This window comes from Eublepharis macularius, chromosome 1 (genome assembly GCF_028583425.1).
Source record: "Eublepharis macularius isolate TG4126 chromosome 1, MPM_Emac_v1.0, whole genome shotgun sequence".
Taxonomy (NCBI): Eukaryota; Metazoa; Chordata; class Lepidosauria; order Squamata; family Eublepharidae; genus Eublepharis; species Eublepharis macularius.
In genome coordinates, this window is record NC_072790.1 from 26,554,263 (window position 1) to 26,573,462 (window position 19,200).

Genomic DNA, 19,200 nt, shown 5'->3' on the forward strand with positions numbered 1-19,200 from the left:
TGTCTCTCTTAAGGAGCAGGGCCCTTCAGCCCCTTCCCGCCATGGTGGTCTCAAGGTCCATCCCTTGTGTGCTGCTGGAGCGGCGACCAACTGTGCCGTTTGTTCTCCAACATAGGTTTCTAGTTCCAGGGAACGCCGAAAATATACCGTGCCATGGCGTCAGGTCCCCTCCTCTGCCATTGTAGACCTTTGTGGGTTCCACTCGCATGGGGCTGGCAAGGTCCATTGGTAGTACTTGGACCCAGCTTTAGGGATCGCTCCCAGTTCATGATACATCAGGAGGGTCCCCGTTGCATTGAGCCCCCTCATGGAAGAGATTAGTGTGGATCACACGTACTAACTCCATGGAAGCCCCTTCCAGGGTTGCACTTGGTCCCCGCTGATTTGAGGGGTCCTCTGGTGCTGGTAGCCACAAGTCTGGCTCTGACGATGTGAAGACGGTAGTCATGATCCCAGGGTTGCAGGTACAGAGGAAAAAAGGGATTCTTGTCAAAATGTCAGACTCTGGATGACAGAATACAGCAGACAAATCCCTGGTTCATTATAGCAAGACACAGGTCCTTGGTTTAATGACTTTTACTCAGAAATCAGATCTTTTCCATATTCAGGTCCAAAGGTCTACTTAGGAGTAAGGTAAGCAACTAAGTAGTTCTAGTAGAAGTTTGACAAAAACGGCAACATGGGAAAAACACATCCCTTTTCTACCCGACTTTACTTCCCCCTCCCAATGCCCAAACAATTCATTGTTGTTTTTTTCTGTGTGAGAACATTGTGCATATTTGTGCTATCACGCCACAAAGAGAGAAGACATATCATAGTCCAGAAGAAAGGTTCAAAGTTGTAAACAGACAGCCACCTGGGAACGTGTGAGAATCCACTAACAACAGGAAATGGGAGTTACACCAGGCTTCCAATAACTGCAACTAAGTCTCTAAACAGCAAAATTAATATTGGCATGGATGAATGGGCACAGTCAAACATGACAAATACAAGGCAAGTCAGGGCACCAGCAATATGATATCAGGTCACAGCATAGAACAATGGTTCAGCACAAAACACTGGTTCACAGCAACCCATCAGCTGAAAATAATGGCATGGATGGGTGACAGACATGACAATTCCAGTCACTGTGGACAAGACAAGAGAGAGAGATATTATTGGACTAACTAATAGGATTATACTTCAACTCCTTGCTAATACTTCAACTCCTTGCTAATGCTATGTTTATTTACCCTATGGCATTGTTTATGGAAATGTCCTTGACACTGTATGGAAATTTCCTTGATACTAATTGTACTACTCTGACACTATGTAATCCACCTTGAGTCCCAGTGAGAAAGGCGGACTATGAATGATATAAATAAATAAATGATATAAATGAGTGAAGTATAACAATACGGGTGATCCTTTTATGACTGCGGATTTGGAAAAGTGATGTTGTATGACTTGCATATGGAGAAGAGACTGATAAGTGGCTATAAATTCTAATGATTTGAGTTGAAGTATTTGAATTGAGAATAAAAAGTGTAAGCAGTTAGATAGTTACAGCGGTGTTTTTTCTTTTCCTCAGAGCATTTTGGCTGTAACTCTCCCTCTTTGTTGTCTACTTTCTGTTACTGGCAGTGTTGGAGTTTTTCAGTCCAGAGTGTTTAATTGCCCAGCTAACAACAACACAACCTTGCAAGATGCTCTACAGCTCCCCTCCCTCCTGCAGTCACCTCAGAGGGTTATCAACTAGACCAGCAAATGGCGCATAAAGACTGCCGCGACAGGCCTCAAGTGTATCGCCACCACCACCACCACCACCACCACCATTATCATCAGCTGGACATGAATACTTCAGCCGCAAATTTAAACCGTGACTTTTTAATCAGCTTTTAATCAGAGCTTTCTCAGAAAGGAAGAGGATTAGAAACAAATCTTCATGCATCTCTTGATTGCAGCCCTTTCCAAACAAAACCCCGACATGATTAACTCTCCTGCTGAAATCAATGCGGACTTCGAATGCACTTAATTCGGAGGTGCATTGTTCCAGATAAGGTCTATTTCTCACAAGGTTTATCCAAAGGCTTCTTCCCTCCTGTGCCTACCTGGCTGCTGGGCTGAGGTGCAATGGCAGGAAATCGGCTGTATATCAGACTAAGGGCTAAGCTAGAAGTGACGCCAGACACACGTTTTTTAATGTGTTGGGGACGCAATTTTACCTGGGAACTGTAGTTTTCAAAGACAGTTTTTAAATACAGAGCTGCGAGGGATCACTGGAGGAAAGGAACTTTGCAATTTTCTTGCAATCACAAGGTACTCCCACCTCTGCTTGGAATTGTGCTGTCACCAGGTGAATCCAAGGTTGGTTTGGACGCAGGCCAAGGATGGAGTTTCCTGTTGCCTCCGATAGCACTAATGGCTGGAAATGTGCTTAGCCCCTCTGCAGCAGCAATACCCTCATTTGTGTGCGGCCCCTGCAGTTGCTGGTGAACTAGTCCTCTCCTTAGAGCACCCAAGGTCTTCCTGTGCAAGATCACATTTTATTATTTACTTCATTTATACTCCACCGTTCTCCCTAATAGGGACCCAAAGCAGCTTGCATTGTTCTTTTTTCCATTTTATCCTCTCAACAACTGTGTGAGGTAGGTTAGGTTGAGAGTACGTGACTGGCCCAAGGTCAGCCAGTGAGCTTTCGCGGCCGAGTGGGGATTCGAACCAGAGTCTCTCCCAGATCCTAATTCAAAATTCTAATCACCGCAGCACTCGGGAGCACCTAATACCTCTGCTTATTGCGGCATTAAAAGATAATTGCAACTGGTTTGGGCTCTTCAGGTTGCAAAAAAGCTGTACAGGTTTTTTAACCTTGACTAACCGAGAACAGGTTTTTGTAATCTGCTCAGTCTCTTCTTAAGTTTTGAGCTGTAGCTTGGACAGGACTTTCTCACCCCTAATCCACCAAGCTCCACACCCATCTACCCTGGAATCAGAATGTTGCCTAGGCCTCTCAAATGCCCTCTCAGTCCCTGTTCAGCATCCACATGCACATATTCCCCCAGTATGGAACTAGAGATGCTGCAGAATTTCAGTTCCTCTTAGCAAATTCCCTGGAAATTCAAAAGAGGAGTGATAGTTCTAGCAAGTTTGAGAAAGTCTCCTATGCCATGTCAAGCATTAGCCAGTCAAATATTCCAGATTTTTTACTGGGGCTCAATGGATTCATTTAAGAGGCTGTTGCATAAGGACTGTGACATAAGAATACTGCTTGTAAAATGAAGTTTTAAACATCAGTAGAGATGGGCACGAACCAAAATACGAACCAAAGTTCATCATGAACCAGGCCAGCTTTTGGTTCGCAAACTGGTGGTTCGTCAGAGCTCATTTCTGATGAACTGTGACAAACCACTATGATTTTTAGAGCAGTTCATATGGTTCGTTTTTCAGTTTGTCACTGTACAGAGCCTGGTGCTGATCAATCTGTTACCTAGGCAATGGGGGGATGGGCTTTCTGCAGCCCCAGAAGTGACGAACCGATGAACCAAACGAACCGGTTCGCGAACTGGGCAAGTTCATGGTGGTTCGTGAAACGTGACGAACCACGAACTGCAACAAACCATCATTTTCCCAGTTCATGCCCACCTCTAATCATCAGCCTTTTGGGATAGGCAATAATTATAGTCCCAGAATATGAAATGTAAATTAATGCACCACGTAAAACAAGCATAACATTCTAGCAGCAGTACTTTACCAGCTACACAGGAGAGATATTTTAAAGGATGTGTTGGGCAGACAGCACTTCTGCCACTGTTCTGGAAATGAAATACGCATGCTAGCAAACTTGCATCTTACAACAGCATCTCATTTTAAAACTGTCATCTGCACTTAACTAAAACGGATCTCACCAATATGTGCTAAAAATAGCAAAGGGGGAGTGGGGAGGAGGAAAGCTCCTCCTAACAGCAACTCGCCCTGTCTCTGCCCGCAGGCTCTTTTAAGGAGGGCGGGCTTGACCTTCATGAAACTCTATCCCAGAGTGCAGACTAATGAGTAACATTTCACATTCCAGTGCTCTGGAACAAGAATTGATTTATTATTCAGATAACTTGTCTAAATGTTTCCTCCTGTAATGCCACTGGAGGGGGGGGGAAGAGGGGGAGCTGATGCTGGTGCTCTTCTTATGCGCCCTCACTGTAACATAAAATGTTGGTTTTCAGAACAAATCTCATGGGAAGCGTATAAAGCAGGGAAATCCATTGGTGAAGATATATGCAAAGAGCTGAATGCTGAAAGGGGCAGAGAAGAGAATAATACGGGTAGATTCCTGGTCACATCTGGTTTGGCATTAGTTATTCTGCTAGAAGAACAGATATGTGGTGACTCCCCTAAACTACAAGGATCCTAAGGAATGAATAAATTTTTGTGCTAGCACTGCCCAATGAAGAACCTTTTATAAAGCGGCACCAATTCTGCCCCACCTCCCATTCCCTGGCAGTTGGGATTCAAACCCGAGTCTCCCAGATCTCAGATCCATTACACAATGCTGGCTGTTGGAATTGTTTGTAGAATAGAAGAGGTGCAATGCTTAGTCTCTGTAATTTTCATGTAATTCAGTGGGAAGCTAGATGTTCCTTAGCTGAAGCATTCGTGCTTAACTCCAGAGTACATCAGATAAGTAATTCTCAGACCATCCCTGAAGGTTGTGGGACAAGACTGGTTGGCACGGCTCTTTGCTTTAAGTGCCAGCGCCTACTGTCGTTTGAAAGGGGGCCTGATTTCTGGACAGGAGGCAAGTAACTACTTAATGCAGACAAGTTCCCGGTTGATGGGTCTAAGTAAGTCAAGCACACTGGCCAAATCACAATCATGAGAGAAAAGAGAAAAAAGGGGGGGAACAGGCTTACAACGCACTGAAACTGAAGTGAAAATTGAAGGGAAAGGGTATAGCTATCCTTAAAAAGCAAACAAACAGGATTTACAGAAAGTCAGTAAAATGTATTAAAATGCATAGAAAAAACGCTAGTCCATTTGATGGTTATTTGGTGATAATAAACCACGGACGAAGGCTTTTGTCGAAAAGCCTTTTGTACTTTATTTTAATATAGGTGTTGTAGGATCCCAGGTCTCGGCCACCATACCTCAGGGCCCAGTTTGCCTGAAGCGCCTTCCCTTGGCCTCAGACAGAGAGAAGCAGGGAGGGGCTGAGCCATCAACACTGCTGGCCGTGGCACCTCCTCCTTGCACTAGAAATCCTATGGGGGTGTGGCCAAACCTCTGATGGACCAATAGTGTCTTCTGAGCAACTTCTGCCCTACCTGTCCCCTTCTCCGCCCCTGCTGATTGTCGTGGGTTTCCTGACTCTTAAAGGGCCAGTTGCCATTTATCAGGTGGCTGGTTGCAGGGATCTTTCTACAACCAGCCACCTCAGGGTCTGGCTTGACCAGGGGGGGAGGGTGGGGGGGCTGGGAAAGGGGGGGGCTGGTGTTGTCTCAGCCATCCCCCAACAGGTGTTTATATATTTATAAATAAATAAATATATACATTTATATATTTATATTTTAAATATATTGTATTGACTTCGTATGAATGCATTTGTTTATTCAAGTTTTTGTATCATTGCTTTTTAAGGAGAGTTCCTTTTTCCTCAACTTTTTTTTTTTCTTAACCCCAATCATGCCATGGGATACAGGACACGGCACATAAGAACCTAAACAAATGTGTAGATGGCATGGCTAAAGAGGACACAAAAATCTTTTTAAAAAATGCACACAGCTTCCCTGCCCCTCCCAATCGCTTAGAAGTCCAGCAGATATGAGATCACAGGCCACAAATCATAGACCTAATGCTAAGCTGTATTTTCAAGTACAACAGCCAATAATAATATTGGCTTACCCAAGGCCACCTACTGAGCTCATGGCAGCAGAGGGATTCGAACCAGTAGAGTGCGAATTCACAGCTAAACCACTTTACCACTGTGCTACAGCAGCTCTCCCAATAACACCTCAACCTCTGCAATTAATCCTGACAATGGTGGCTGTTCCGCAAGACTATCCTCACAAACTTCAGATGGCAAATATTTCATAACTATATACATTTCACAACTCAACAGACTCAAATTGCTTGAGAAATCAGGGACAGGAAGGGGAGGTAATTGAGAGCACTTTATAGAAGCTGCTAGGACAAAGAACGCCATGCAAATTATCTAGCAGTAAGAATCACAGCTGACAGGTATAAAGTCTGTCCCAGAATGCCACCCCAAGATTGAGGCTAAAAGACTGAAGGGAAGTGTTATGACCCCTTATTTCTCTAGGGTAGATTTTGCCTTTAATCTTCCCCTTAACACCCTCTTGGTAGTTTGCTGCCACCAGGAATATTATATCCCAAGATATTTAAGTTTTCCCTTTTGTAACGTGCCTAAGCGTCAGGCTCCTTCGTGGTTCTATGTGGCCCTGAGGATAGGAATGAGATACAGCAATGACAGCTACTCTGGGATATAACAAAACAAAATAAACTTTTATTTTTTCAAGTAGCGTAACGGTTTCATAAAAGTAGTTCTCGGTTCTTAAGGTTACTTCATTTAAACTCATTCACACAGATCTCTTGTAAGGCTTCACACACAGTTAGCCTCTTTCTCTAGGCTCTATACTTCTCTCACAGAAAACTCCTCAGGCAGCACACAGCCAGCCTGCTTTCTTCTGACTCTCATTCACAGAATAATGAAACCTGCTCAGGCAGCACACAGCTGGCCTCTCTTTCCCTGACTGAGTGTCCTTTCACAAACATGCTCAGTTCAGGTTCCACACAGGTTATATTTCTCTCATAAATACTTCAATATACTCAGGCAGCACACAGCTAGCCTGCTTTCTTCCGACTGAAACCTTTCTCTCTGCACTGTCAGTCTAAACTCCATTCACTCCGCCCACACTCTCAGAGCGGGACCACAAGTGACGCCTGACACAGGTTGGACACTTGTCAGCTTCCCTCAGGTTTTGATGGGAAATGTAGGCATCCTGGTCTTGCAGCTTGACTCTCTGACTGCTGTCCAATGGACTTTTCAATTGTCACTTGTCCAACATTCCGCCAAGCAGCCTACATTTCCCATCAAAACTTGAGGGAAGCAGACAAGTGTCCAACCTGTGTAAGGTGTCACATGTAGCTTAGCTCTTAGAGTGGGACCACAAGTGACGCCTGACACAGGTTGGACACTAGTCAGCTTCCCTCAAGTTTTGATGGGAAATGTAGGCATCCTGGTCTTGCAGCTTGACTCTCTGACTGCTGTCCAATGGACTTTTCAACTGTCACTTGTCCAACATTCCGCCAAGCGGCCTACATTTCCTATCAAAACTTGAGGGAAGCTGACAAGTGTCCAACCTGTGTCAGGCGTCACTTGTGGTCCCGCTCTCAGTCATCAACCAATCATATCACTCACTCTTCCCTGTCTTTCACCCCCACTCTTCACCTACCTCACACCAAGCATTTAAAGATACATGCACACATTTACTTGGAATCATTACAGGAAGCATTATGGGGGATGGGGGGTGGTTAATACATAGGCTTAGAAGTGAACCCAGCCAAGATGGATACTTTTTTAAAGACATGCTTTCAGAAGCCATAACGGATCATGCATCTCACCTGGCCCCAGTTTCGAAACGGTGCAAAGCAGGTCGTAGTTGATGACGGGCATTGCGTCACTGACTGGCTGCCAGCCGGCGGGAGGGGAGGTGGGAGGGGAGATGAGAAACTGCTTTGCTGGCTGGGGGGGAGCCAAATGCTGCTTGTCTCCATCGGTTTCAGAGGTCTGGACCTTTCAAATGAATGAGAAAATGACTTGGGAATCTTGCTTCAAAGGTGAGAAGATAAACAGGGCAAAGGCAAATAACGTATTTGCAAATAAACGTCGGGGAGACAGACTGCCGTTTTCATGATCGTGTTTATATCATATTCTGCAGGTTCACGCCCACTGAAACATACAACCATGTTACATCAAGTGGGTCTTATTGCAAAAAATTTCCATCCTCTCCACCCTTGTTTCTGCCCTACAGAGAAATATACTTGCAAAAGACTAGGATTTCCAGTTATCTGTACTCTAAGGTGACAAATCCTGACCTATGCAGAATGGGAAAAGTTAAATTATTAGGAACAAGATCAAAAATGGACCTCTTTTGCTAGAACCTAATATCTTAAGCATGTTTTCTGTTCCATTTTATCCATTACCATAGAACAAATAAAGCAATTAACTGGAATGAAACAAAGAAACCATCTGATACATTTATTTTAGGCTTCTAACACAGCTACATGTTTTTTTTTCTTCTAAAATAAAACTGTTTGGATTAAGTTTGATATGCTTTTGCTTTACGAACTCAACAGCTTCCTGTTCTTTAATAAACTATCATGATTTAAAATGAACTTTACACTCTGTTAAGTGATGTGAGATCCAGACAAAACCTTCAGATCTGTTCTTCACATCTGGTTTGGAGGATTCCAGAATATCCCATACACAAACAAGCTGGTGCTGGCCTCTAAAAGTTCATCCACCCCAATGGAGGGTGTCTTTAGGACTGAATACAAGGTCTGCAGAAAGCCCATCTCCCCTCCTGTTGCCTAGGAAACTGATTGATTGGCGCCAGTCTGCAGTGCCAGTGACAAACCGAAACATGAACGAAACGAACTCCCACACCACCTTTTTGCATTGTGTTGTGACATTTTGGTTGGTTCTAATTTTTTTTTAAGTATTATACTCCTGTGGGTCCCCCCCTCCCGAAAGTCCAACCATTTCCCTCACACTAAAAACATTCTTACCTGTGCAAAGTACAGTTTTAACTTCTTCCCCCGAAACTGTGTTTCATGAAGTTCTATTCTGGCCCGAGCAGCTGATTTCGGATTACTGAAGTTTATCCGTACCCGCCGAAAACTCTTAAAGAGCTGAAATGTCACACAGTCGTCATAAGCACGGAATAAGCCCTCGAATTTTTCCTGTAAACATAAAACGATTCTGGTCACCTTCAAAAGCCACGTTGTTATCGTTTTGCCTTGTAAACCGTCATAACCCCATTTTTTTGCAACGATACTGATTTATAGAAATATAAATCTGGATTGTTTGCAACAAGTGGCAAATTAAGACAAAAGTGGTGTTTATTATGAACACAAATGACACACAGTCCCTTATACTGAGAGTCCACCAGAAAGACAACCAAACTTAGTGGTGCATTTTCAGGTACTCCCGTAGGATGAACGCTGACTGAGAACCAAATGAGGCCTGCAGAAGCCTCCTGCTGTGTATAGATGGCCAGATGCCCTCTTTTTCAGAGGAGAGCCCTCTTTTTTGTGGCCTGCCCTCTGAAATGTCCACATTCTGTCCAGTAGAATCGGCTGAAGTGGCTGTAGAGGCTCATTTCCTGAGCTCCCACAGGGCACCCAGAGGCTGCCTGTAGTTGGAAAAAAGGCCATCAAGCTTCTTCCAGCTAGTCATTAATCCTCAGGAAACGCCTGGTATCTCGAGATTTACCTCATCAGCCATTTCTGCTGTTGACTGAAATCAAGGCATAGAACTAGCTAACAAAAATTAAAGATCCTTTCAGAGTAGGAAGCTGTGTTGCTCCATAGCGAAACCCAAAAAGAGAAGCCAGAAGTATCAATTAAAAATAACATAAAACAAGTTTCTGGTTCTCCAGACCTCTTTATCAGGCAGGTTGTCACAGGCCATAATCTCTCAGGCCATAATCAAGGCCTCTTCCTCAACATCCTATGAGTGAAATACTCTAATACTCCAGCTTTAGATTCAACTGTTGTTATCCTACTTCGTAATTTACTTGCTGATTGAGGGAATAGTTCTTATTCATATTTGTAATCTGCAACGAGTTCCAGTGAGAAAGGATAATACAATCAACAACAACAACAATAATGAATAATATCAGGTTGGATCCTTAACATGCTGGGTAATAAGAATAAAAAAATGAAACTCATCCAACGGAAACCCATCAGTTAATCAAACGTTTTCCTGACACCAAACTGAACATGCAGGTCCTTTAAAAGGCCAAGAGTAAAGGAACAAGATAACAACAACAACATTCGATTTATATGCCGCCCTTCTGGACAACTTAATGCCCACTCAGAGCGGTTTACAAAGTATGTTATTATTATCCCTACAACAAAACACCCTGTGAGGTGGGTGGGGCTGAGAGTGCTCCAGAGAGCCGTGACTAGCCCAAGGTCACCCAGCTGGCTTCGAGTGGAGGAGTGGGGAATCAAACCAAGGAGAAAAGAAAAACTGCAGGGAAAGAAGAAGCTGGAAAGGGAGGGACTGGGAGCTGGAGACAGCAGGGCCATTTTAACATGCTTTTACCGTCGTGCAAAATTGTGTAAAACTCACGGAACGACAACATCTTCACGGAGCAATGTCCTGTCCTGATTCCATTTCATGGTGTGATGACATCAGAAATTGCACCATGAAGATGCTGTTGTTCTGTGAGTTTTGCGTGATTTTGCACGAGGGTAAAAGTGTGTGAAAACGGCCCAGGTGTGGGATAGGTAAAAATGTGGGCAGGAAGTCCAGGGGAGGAAGGAGTGAGTGTGAACAGATGCTAGAGTGGAAGGAGGGAAAGTGGAAACTGAGCCAGGAGAGAGATGGTGGAGGGAAAGAAATTCCCCCTTCCCATCCTCTTATACTCATCTAACTTGAACATGATCACAGCATGGATAACTGGAACCAGATGCCGCAAAGAAGACTTTGGTTTTTCTCTAAAGAAAAACCTGCAAGTTTTTCTTTAGAGAGCCTCACTACTGAAACAGACTTCCACCTACACAACTTCTTAATAATTTCCAAAACTTTAGTTCATGGGTTCCCAACATACTGCCCATGGGTACTATGGCATCTGCCAGGGCCCAAACTGGGGGACGGGAGTCATGGGGGTAGCACATGCAGGGGGGACTTACCTCCAGAGGACTTCCTTGTTGTGCCAGGAATAACGTCATTCTCAGCCCAACTAGGAAGTGAAGATCCCCGTGCAGGGGGCAATTTGATAAATCCCCCCCCCCGAACTAATGTTGGGAGCCGATTTTTATCAAATTGGCTCCATGCAGGGACCGTCACTTCCTTGTCATGCAGGAATAATGTAATTCCCGGTGAGACAAGCAAGTCCTCCAGAACTTTCTGTTCACCTACTCTAAAGGGAGGGTTGAGGGCAGGGAAATGGGGGCAGTGAATGCTATTGACCCGGTAGCATCATAGGATAGCTCTAGAAATTGCTGGAAACTCTCTGGTGAAACTAGAGTTTCTGGCGATTCCTAGAGCTTCCCTAAGCCACTTCCAGGTTTTACACGGAAGTACCGCCACGACCTACCTGATGTTGCTGCGTTTTTTAAAAACGAGGCTACCAAAGTGGGAGGCTTGGCAGCCGTAGTGATATCGTAAATGAATAAATCTACCCTGCGACACAAACAATACAGCTCAGAAGTGCATTGAAGGGCGTAACTGATCAAGCAGACAAAAGGCAGCCTGACTCTTTCTTCTCAAGACCTTAATGACACTTCTAGCATTCTGGGAGAGGCCAAGCGAAATGTCAGGGTAGGAGAACAGCACTACGTCTTGCCTTTCCCGATTCCAAGCGACAACTATCCCTCTTTAGTGCCTACCGACAATCAAGCTCCATCCACTCTGCTCATCTGGAAACCAACGGCTCCTTCCAAGATGAAACAGATTGCAACCCTAGCGGAGGCAACATAATAGAGTTCAGAGCCCCCTCAATTCAATTTCACACCCCGTGATTGAGGCAAAGGAAGGGGGAGAGGGACCAAGCGCTCTCCAAAACGCAGCAACTATTTCTTTTTGCAAAAGGAAGGGCAGGGGGAAACAGAAATGCAGAGAGCTACAATTTCCACAGCGTTTCACACAATACCGGCGGCGATTCAACCAAGAAAGTGACCCCTCAAATGAACAAAAGCAGTGTCTTTTAAAAATTATTCTTATAAACTTTATTTGAAAGAGACATTTGAAAGTGCATAAAACAATCTTGAACAGAATGCAGGATAATATAGATTTAAGCTACAACAAAAAATATAAGCAAGATATATAACGACACAGCTAAATTTCATAATATTACCCCTCTCGCTCTCCTTATCTACTTACACTCAAAGTTTTATACTCAACAACAAAAGCAGCATCTTGATTCTGACATCACACTACTCCAAGGTTTACTTTTTAACAATAGCTAGCCTGTGCAATCAAAATTCATTTTGCAGACAATTATTCTAATCTTGTTTCCTGTGTGGGTCGGGAGTCCCATTCCTGGGGCTTGGATCTTGCTCAAGGATTTAACTCAAGGACCTTGTTGCTGACAAAGAAGGGACATCTATCATCGGCTTGCTTATCTGCTATTTATGCTAGCATTACACTCAAGTACTGGCTTAAAGAAACGATTTAATATTACAACCAAACATGTTATTTCCACCTCTCTCTCCATTTTGAAATGAGGGAGAAGTACGGAATGCCCCCAGGAATCCTAAAGGGGAGGAAGAGGTAAGAGGTAAGCCAGCCAGAGGAAATATATTTTTTCCATTTTCTTCCTAGCCTCTACAGAGAGAGGACTCAGAAGAGGCCTGGCCTCTAAAGGCCTAGGATGCAACATTGGACAGATTAGACTCCCTTTGCCCTGCAGGTAGGGTTCCCAGGTAGGGTTCCTGGGGATTTGCCACCTTCCCCGCCGAACTGCTAGTGGTTGGCGGGAGGTGGCAACCTCCCGGAGGTTGCCCACCACCGGCAGGCACTTCAGGAACGCATGCTGTGTGCACGCTCTCAACAGGTGTGAATTGCCCCCACCTCGAACTCAGGATTGCTCCCGTGGCTGGCACAATGACATTACTTCCGGTGGTGACGTCATCGTGTAGGCACCAGGCCTCGTGGCTGGCACAAAGTAAGTGCCAGATCATCCCCCTCCCGGTGGGAGGGTATAGGGACCTGGCACCCCTATCCATAGGTCACACAACCTGGCACAGGAAAGAGCTTCTAGGAGGCGGGCCCCACATCCTACAGCTCTTGGCTTGTATTAGCTAGTGCCCACAAGACAGAACGAACATTAAAGCCCAGGCTGGCCCCTAGCCATGTCTGCATGCTGTACTGTCACAGCTTTTCTCTACCGGCATCCAGGCAGCATACAGCTACAACTCCTGGCCCATGGCAATTTGGGAGGTCTCATCCGGTCATCCCACCCCCAGATCTTGCATTACAGGGTTGGGATAAGCAACAAGAACGCTGCAAAAGAGTTCTACATATTTCTTAGAAGGATCTCAAAAGGACTATGGAAACACTCATTAAGCCTAACTGGAGCTCAAGAGTTTGGTTACAACAAAAGGATTCTTGCTTAATGCAAACTGTGCCATAAAAAAAGAGCCTTCCTTAGTGAATCACCAACATGCGATGAACTAGGATTTAGAATGTGGAACCATTCACAGGCAATGTTAACAGAATTCAGATGGCCTTTAGACTAGACATCTGCTGTGTACTCTAACACATCTATGGAAAACTTACAATGATGAAGGTTCCGACCTGGATAGCCCAGGCAAGCCAATCTCGTCAGATCAAAACAGATCCTATAACATAATTCTCTTAGCATGTTTCGGACGATGCACATTTATCGTGGTGCATCTGTGTGGGCACACCAGGATAAAAAGGGCACCATGGAACGCTGCCTCTGGCTGGCCGGCTGCTTCCTTTCCCCAGCACAGAGGAGGGCAGGCAAGCTGGCCAACCACTTCCCTTCTGGGCCACAGTTCTCCCAGGCAGAGAAGAGAGAATGCTAAAGACGGGAAAGAAAAGTCGGTTAACTGCTAGGTGGAAAGGAGAAAAGGAAGCAGGGAAAGGGGAGCAGTTATAGGGTCGTTCAGGGAAGGGAAAGCACAGATATCAGGGGAGAGGAAATGAGATGTCCCACAAACTCTTTCGGGTTCCCCATTTAGATCTAATAACTATATACAGGACCATATGTAATATTATCAGACCACGATGGGACAAAGTGATGCACAGACATCATGCGAAGTGCCAGATTCTCACTGAACGCTTTCAGTTCTCTTGAAAACAATTGTCTATTTCCACCCTTTATTCTAGCGATTTCTACTTTCTCAGCTTTTTCAAAACAGTTTATTCTGTCTCTGTATGGAGAGGAGGTTAAGTCCTAATAATAATTGTTATTATTATTATTATTTTTTAAAAAAACCTTTGAGGCTTTACTGCAGTGTTCACAGTCTTTATTTTCCAATTCTCATTTTCAGCCTTTGGTGTTTCTTGTTTTCCCAACCGGCAAAATTTACGGTATGCTTATTTATTTGAAGGCACAGCTGCTAGCTGTTTTACCTTTAACCCAGGGTATATTTGCAACTGCTGTTTGAATAGAACTACAATAAATTAATATACCAACAAAATGGTATATTTTGTTGGAAAAACTGTGATCAAATAGGTTCTTATTTACACACTTGGTGGTCTTGTCCTGTTATTCAAGTATTTTGGAAAGAGGGGATGAAGTAAATTGAAAAGGTGTTGAATTTTGTGGTAATGTTTATCCCAGAATTTTTGTTGTTAGATCTCTGGCCCTCTTCTGCTGTCTCTAAACAGCAGAAAAATCTAATCTCCTTATTGGTAGCTACTGCCAGACTCACTATAGCTGCTAGATAGAAATCACCTCCCCCCCCCCCGCTCTCCATCTTGCTGTGGCAAGAGAAACTTTGGTACAACTATGTTATGGGTAGAATTACAAGTAACTTTTTTTTGAGACTCAGGGCCAAGCTACAAGTGACAAGTTACACTTGAATGGCAAATGAACAGACTCATGTGTATTCCTCCCTGTTCACTTGTGCTCCACTTGCACATAGTGATCGAGTGGAACACAAGGGTATGAAGATACATGGGTTCCTACAGTATGCTATTTAAATGACCCATAAATTATATCTTCAAGGTGCGAATGACTTCAGATTATAAGGGGGGATTTGGTTATTAGGATGTTACTTATTAGAATGTTACATAAGAATTTTTAAAACTTTTATCGCATGTACCTATTTTTGTATTTGTTATATTGTATGTGATGAAAATTTTTAATAAAAAAATTAATTAATATACCAAAAGAGTACCATTTTCTTTGTCCGGTTATTCCGAATGCATTTTACGGTTTCAAAGTAATAAAGTTCGGGGGAGGGGGAGTTATATATAAAGAATTTCATTTTAAAGAAAGAAAGTATAGTAAAGTGCATAATAAGAAAATTATACAGGTTCAAGATTAGACATTAAATTAAAACTTATACAATCATGTATAAACAATAAGTATGTGAACAGTACATACAGAGTAGTTTTGGTAATTACACAAACAATTCAAATAAACAAAAATCTGTTATATTTAGCATCTCTAAGCCTGCATACATTATATTTCTCTTTCACTCTCCTTCCCTCTACTTAGCATAATTTACTTATGTGAACTTCTATATCATTTATTTTCTGCCTTGGTAATCAAAAATATCCTTCCATTTTCCCCAGAATTCGGTTATCAATCTATTATGTAAGCAGGTAGTCAGTTTGGCCACTGAGGCATATTCAAAAGTAACGAAGTTCAGATCAACGTGGGAATGTCAAGAATGCATACAGTGACTTACACTGTTTCCACACTGCTTACCTTCCCTCGAAACGACCTGAAACATCACGCAAAAAATGCAGAAGATCGCATTTTCTTGCGCGAGATTTGCACAACATTGCGCAAAAACTTGCACGAGAAAACGCAATCTTCCGTGTTTTTTGAGCGATGTTTCAGGTCGTTTCGAGGGAAGGTAAGCAGTGTGGAAACGGCCTCTTTTCGGTGCTTAACGAGATGCTAAACTCCTGTGTTGGATGACTTCTGCATAACAATCGTGATGGGAAGGGCCTGATCCTCATCTTGCATTTGATGCTCTTTGGAACAAAACCTCCTTCATTCCTCTGATCGCCCCTTTCAGTCTTCTGATATTTTTATTGCACAAAATCAAGCAGCCCAAAGCAAACAGAAACTTCCTCATACACCGGAAGTTCCATAAATGTGCCAAACGGCATCGCGGTAACTTGCTATCTGAGCAAATACACACTATGAAACCCACTGGCGGTTCCATTGGCAATCATTCATAGATTGATGAGATGGTTGGAAGAACATAACTTTTTTACCTTTACATAAAAGAGAGAATTCTGATGGGTGCCACGGGAATAGCCCTATCAGCATCCTCTGTAACATCCATTCGCCCTGCTGTACAGATATCGGCAGGGAATCTCTCTCATACAATGACCGAGTGACAGAGATCTTGCTTGTTTTTCTGGCACTGCAGGCTCTCTGCTATTTCAAGAATTTTCCAGAGCCACAAGACACACAGCTGCAGTTTTGTAGATGAGGAAAACAGATAACCTGTCTGTTACAAAAGACCTTTGGCAGGTGCAAAACAAAGCTGAAGCAGCCGATACAAACGGCTAATACGGGTTTGGGAGCGGATGAAGGCGCGACTGTGAGGTTCTGTACACAAGACATCTTACATGGGGATGCTCAAGTGACTTACTTTTTGTGTGGTCTTTTATTCAAGTGTTCTCTGACTCCCTAGCAGTGCATGTGTATCCACAATGGGAAAAAGGTGTAAGAGTCTCTCTCTACACGAGGCATCTTACCCAAGGACGCTCAAGTGTAGGGAGACGCAATGTTAGCCGGGAAGCGTAGTTTAAAAAGGCAGAGCCAAAGGTTCTGTCAATTTCACCTCTCTACACAGAGCCAGTGGAGATTGCTCTTCAGAGGGTCTGTTAATTTCATCTTCGCCTCCAGAAATGGGAGGTGAAATTTACAGAGCTTTTGGGGAAGTGAACATCAAATTAACAAACCCTCTGGGGAGCAACCTCCACTGGCTCCATGTAGAGAGGTGAAACTGATTCCTGGCTAACATTGTGTCTCCCTACACTTGAGCATCCTTGTAAGATACCTCGTGTAGAGACACTCTGTAATACAGGAAGGCCCTGAATTTCTGGTAGGTGAAGGACCCCAAAGAAGGGGCTTGCAGTCTCTTCAGCAACTTAAGGGGGAATGTATGCACAAGTACTCACACATTACAACGTAAATGTGTTTTCTAACCTGGATAGTTAATGCTAGCATTAGAAATTGTAGCAAGTGCAGTAGCACTTAGCAGTATCAGCCCTATCTGACCAAGGGAGCTTTGATTCTCGAAAGCTTATACCCAGAAAATCTTGTTGGTCTTTAAGTTGCTACCGGACTTGAATCTTGCTGTTCTACTGCAGACCAACATGGCTCCCAAACTGAAACAAAGCACAGTAGAAGTTAGCTGACGGCAAGCCAACAACATCCTCACAATGCCATCGGGAGCTCTCCCCTCCACCCCTCTGCAATTTCACCAGGCCAAGATAATGCTGGATTTCTCTCCAGCCTGAATCACAATGCTACACTGAAGGTTGATTGACAACCTATTATAAGGTTCTAACATCAGAGTGTTAAATCCTGGGGGAAACCATGAACAAGACCTGAGCCCTCATTACCTAGAGTAGAAAAGACTGACCAAAGTTTTTATGTTTGCATCTTCCGTCAGTCCCAGGCGGGATGGCAGATCTCCTTCCCCTCCCACCCAAATGGATACTGCGCTCTTTCTCCCCAAAGCCAAGGCAAACGTGTCCTTTCACCATAGACCAATTACTTTCTAGGCATCCAGATGAATGATTCTCGCGAGCCTCTTGCTATTTCGTCTAATAATAGACGTCTGGGAATCACAGCCCCCCGGGCATCAGAGCCACAAGAGGTTGTGCTTCATCCCTGGCTATTTATTGTATCAACAAAGTCCCTGTCTTTGGCATGGCTGCAATGACGCAAAAAGACGCAAAGAGAGCTGTAGGACAGAAAATAGATCAGAAGAAGTTAGCCGTGTTCGTCTGCAGTTGCAAAATAGTAAAGAGTCCAGTCGCACCTTTAAGACTAACCAATTTTATTGTACCTGACGAAGAGAGCTGTGGTTCTCAAAAGCTTATGCTACAATAAAGTTGGTTAGTCTTAAAGGTGTGACTGGACTCTTTACCAGGATAGAAAATGGGGCTGCATTAAACATTCACCAGTTTGAACTTTAGTAGAATAAGCTATGAGTAGGAATTAAATTCCATCCTACACAATGCAGCACAAACAGGTGCTTGGTTGCAGCACCAAAGGGCCTGTTCAAAGGAGTGGTGTGGCATGTGAGTGGTGTGGCGTGTGAGTGGTGCCAGAGGGGAAAAGGTGGTGGTGAGGGATTCCCTGGCATTCCTAAACAAGGGCATAGGATGCTTTTAAAATGGTGGTTTTAAATATTGCTTTCTGGATATTTTATTTATGTTACATATTAATTTTTCATTTTGTGATTTGTGTATTTTTTTATTGTATCTTATTTGATTCTTAGCGACCTTGGGCTGATCAGGAGAAAAGTAAGTGTTTAAATATTTTAATTATCTAAAGCCCAACTGTTTACACTTCGCTGGGACTTTCTTCTTATTAAGTCAAAAGAATAGCATGTCACCATATAACTGGAATGGTAAGAATTAAGTTTTAATAACAACAATAATAACATCTTATTTATATATACCGCCAGGGCTTTTTTTCAGCTGGAACGCGGTGGAACAGAGTTCTGGAACCTCTTGAAAATGGTCACATGGGCTGGTGGCCCCGCCCCCTGATCTCCAGACAGAGGGGAGTTGAGGGTAATCTAAACTTCCCTCTGTCTGGAGATCGGGGGGCGGGGCCACCAGCCCATGTGACCATTTTCTCTGAGGGCAGTTCCACCACTTCTTTTCCCAGAAAAAAAGCCCTGTATACCGTCCTTCAGGACAACTTAACACCACAGAGCAGTTTACAAAGTGTGTTGTTATCCTCACAACAAGCACTCTGTGAAGTGGTTGGGGCCGAGAGAAGCTGTGACTGTCCCAAGGTCACCCAGCTGGCTTCAAGCGGAGGAGTGGGGAATCAAAACTGGCTCTCCAGATTAGAGTTCTGCCACACTTAACCACTGCACCAAACTGGCTTTAAATTATTTCAAATATGAATTAATCAAACAGTGGCAAAAACATTTAACACACAGCTTCTTGTGCACTTTTAATCATAGAGGAAAATAAGGAATTTTAACAGGTGCATCTGCTGAAAGTCATTCTTCTACCCAACTATTAAAACTACAGGAAACCAAATATGAAGCATTTGGCCCTGGTCGACCTAC

At 43.7% G+C, this 19,200-nt stretch overlaps 1 protein-coding gene across 1 annotated transcript in view; it reads right to left on the bottom strand.

Annotated features, from left to right (window-relative positions):
• The window catches only part of RCAN2 (regulator of calcineurin 2), a 79,163-nt gene that overhangs the window by 14,552 nt on the left and 45,411 nt on the right, over positions 1-19,200 (bottom strand). The window contains exons 3-4 of the mRNA XM_054979670.1: positions 8,779-8,952; positions 7,612-7,783 (exon numbers count right to left, since the gene is read on the bottom strand). Of these exons, the coding sequence (XP_054835645.1) occupies positions 7,612-7,783; positions 8,779-8,952 (346 nt within the window). The remainder of the gene's footprint in view (positions 1-7,611; positions 7,784-8,778; positions 8,953-19,200) is intronic.